This window comes from Ceratina calcarata, unplaced genomic scaffold (genome assembly GCF_001652005.2).
Source record: "Ceratina calcarata isolate Rehan_Ccalc_2016 unplaced genomic scaffold, ASM165200v1 scaffold4036, whole genome shotgun sequence".
Classification (NCBI taxonomy): Eukaryota; Metazoa; Arthropoda; class Insecta; order Hymenoptera; family Apidae; genus Ceratina; species Ceratina calcarata.
The window spans coordinates 1-2,772 of record NW_017163818.1 but is presented as its reverse complement, the minus strand read 5'-3'; the positions used below and the strand labels follow the sequence as shown (position 1 = coordinate 2,772).

General features: G+C 32.4%; 1 protein-coding gene across 4 annotated transcripts; it reads right to left on the bottom strand.

Annotated features, from left to right (window-relative positions):
* Nucleotides 1-158: 158 nt before the first annotated feature.
* On the bottom strand, nucleotides 159-2,772 carry Clc (clathrin light chain). 4 transcript variants are annotated; one of them, XM_018027206.2, is made up of 7 exons: nucleotides 2,753-2,772; nucleotides 2,169-2,324; nucleotides 1,876-1,956; nucleotides 1,728-1,814; nucleotides 1,428-1,539; nucleotides 1,237-1,248; nucleotides 159-548 (listed from the first exon to the last, which is right to left on the bottom strand). In XM_018027206.2, exons 2-7 carry the CDS (start codon nucleotides 2,317-2,319, stop codon nucleotides 368-370), a joined length of 624 nt encoding a protein of 207 aa, XP_017882695.1. In that variant the 5' UTR covers nucleotides 2,320-2,324; nucleotides 2,753-2,772; the 3' UTR covers nucleotides 159-367. The 4 variants fall into 4 exon arrangements, with proteins under 4 accessions (XP_017882695.1, XP_026670681.1, XP_026670682.1 ...); XM_026814880.1 differs by lacking the exon at nucleotides 2,753-2,772 and adding an exon at nucleotides 2,632-2,647; XM_026814881.1 differs by lacking the exon at nucleotides 2,753-2,772 and adding an exon at nucleotides 2,413-2,510.

Here is a 2,772-nt window from a genome sequence, read left to right as displayed (position 1 = left end):
ATATATATATATTTTCAGAAAATTTTATATATATATATACATAAATTAAAATAATTTATGAGAATTTTATAAACTACCGATTGTTATTTAAACTGATACACGTAAGGGTAAAGCTATCGTTTATTTTTTATCTTCAACATTAATATCTATATTACACATTTTAATATTTATGCATACACGTGCTATTAACCAATTTTATTTGCAATAACATTTTCATTCAAGAGATCTCATACGATCTTTTTCATCCCATGATATTTAGTTTGTTTCTTTCTCCTTTTTGTTTCTTTTTTTATGTAATACATGCGATAGTAGATATATATATATATGTATGTATTTATATCCCAATCGAAATTATTTGTTAATCTGATCAAAGAGTGACCGGAGCCGGTGGAGTTTGCTTCAACTGCAATATGATCGAGCGCATCCGCGAGACGTCTTTCGATGTCCTGGACGATTTCGGATTGAAATCGCAAAGTTTGGCGATGCGCTCCCACTCGGTACCTGGCTCCACCTCGTCGGCTTCCGCTACAAATTGCTTTTCCGCGTTCCTACAGATAAACACGTTTTAATTACACAAGCTGCGACGCGTGCGAGTCATTTCGAAAAAGTGCGACGATACTTGTACAAGTAATAATGCACTAGTGACATTGCGGTGTGCGTTCAACGAGTGGAAAATCGTTGAACGTACGTAGCGATGCGACGTGAACAACTTTCTTTAAGCGATAGGATTCGGTATACGTTTTTCAAGAGACTGTAATTTATTTGAATATATAAAGACTGTAATACTAGTTTTGTTCTCTATCATAAGAAAATAATTATATTTTTTTAACGTGTCTTTATAAAACTGGTCTGATAAATAAATACGTGAGGACTCAAAAGGATCGAGTATTAATTATTTAATTACAGACGTTAAACACATAATTATGGAGATTAAAAGAACTTCTACCGTACTCATAATTTTCATACGAATTGTCAAATTGTTTCATACTAAATACGATTCGGTGTTTATTTTGTCACTCTAAAATATACGAGGCTTGATACGTGATTAGAAACGCCAGAACCTCCAGTATAATTGCATCAAGCGTGGAGAAAGACACGTATGGATTGTTACTAAAAAGCAACTAATATGTACCAATTCTTTTGATACCATTCTGCATTTCTGCCTGAATATAAGCAAGCAATGAATATATAGCTATGCAATGCAATTATACATGCAAAAAAAGTGGTGTAACTTACTTGGCCGATTCCCTAAGAAGCAGAATGAAAATAATATAATTGTATGTAGTACACGTCTAAAATTATCTTATCATTTTATACGATATAACACTTGTAATTGCGTTTACGAGACTGCGCGATTAAAACTTATGTTTCAAAGTTGATCTCAAAAGAATTATTCTTATATCAGACACAGTAATTCAAAATGTTACCTGTTCGTAGTTTTTGTTTTACTAATAGCTTCCGCGTGATGCTTATACCATTCTTCTAGCTCCTTCTTCGCAGCTTCTCTCCATTCTTCCTTCTTTGTCTCTTCCTCGGCGTCTAAAGAAAATTTTATTTACACAAATTATAACGTAAGAAATATGAAGTATTAGCAATTAATATTAGGTCAATGCAAAAGTTCACTCGATATGGTACGTAATACAATTTAACACGTGATATACAATTGATAGTTGATCAAATTAATCAAAGCTTAGTGAAAGTGATTCTAATGAAAAATTCAATGGAACCTTTTTCCTCTAATCTAGCTTTCTGTTCTTCTCTCCATTTCCGTATTTTCTCCGGCTCCTCTTTCACTGGCGAAGGTTTAGGCGTTTCTGCGAATAATCCATTTTCTAAAATCACGTTCCACATTGAAGAGTTTTGAAAAATAAGTACCTGTCGCTGGGGGTAGTTGTGTTTCGGAAGGTTGCGCATCTATTATTTCAAAACTACCTTCAGCATCTCCACCTGGACCAACTGTAATTTACAAAACAATTGTAAACCAATTATGGTTTGGAATTTCAGTTTGTTAGCCAAGTTAGCTTGTTTACAGGTTTTTTTACCAGAATGACTACAGATCTGCTCCATAAAGTACTATGATTTGGAAACAGATCTGTGTCAGCATCTGCTGTCAATCTGCATATATTTTGCTGACAAATCAATTAAATTTTTGATCAAATTTTAGATACCATCTGTATTAGGAGCCATTGGAGGACTTGAGATAGAGACAGGTGGAATATCATTTTCTAGTCCTGCTAGTTGATCTTGTTCTCTTGCTACAAATTCTGCCACTGGATCTACTTCCTGCCCATTAACAAAGTTGTCGCCAAATGCATCCATATTGTCTAAGAAGATTAGTAAACCGATTAACATATATAACATAAATAAAGATAAATATATGAAATTAACAAATTATACAAATTTCTTAATCACAGTTCTTAAATGACAGAAGAGTGTCATATCACTTTCTCATTTTAATAGGTTGAAAACATTTTCTTATAGCACATCCTAACATAATAGTGACTTGACAAATTAATATATCTTCTATGTACATATCCGCAAGTTAAATTAAATTATTTTTAAATGTATCTATGTAATATAGACAAATTTTTCATTCGACCAGTTAAAAGTAACCTAAAAGTATGTATTTACCTAAGAATCTGAAAAACTGTGTAAGGTAAATGAATGTTTCGAAGGATTATATGCCATGAAAGAAAAAGATATTTACTTAATAAAATAAAGACACTACAAAACTTGAAATCGTACAGTGTACCTTAATAACGCTGTTCAATG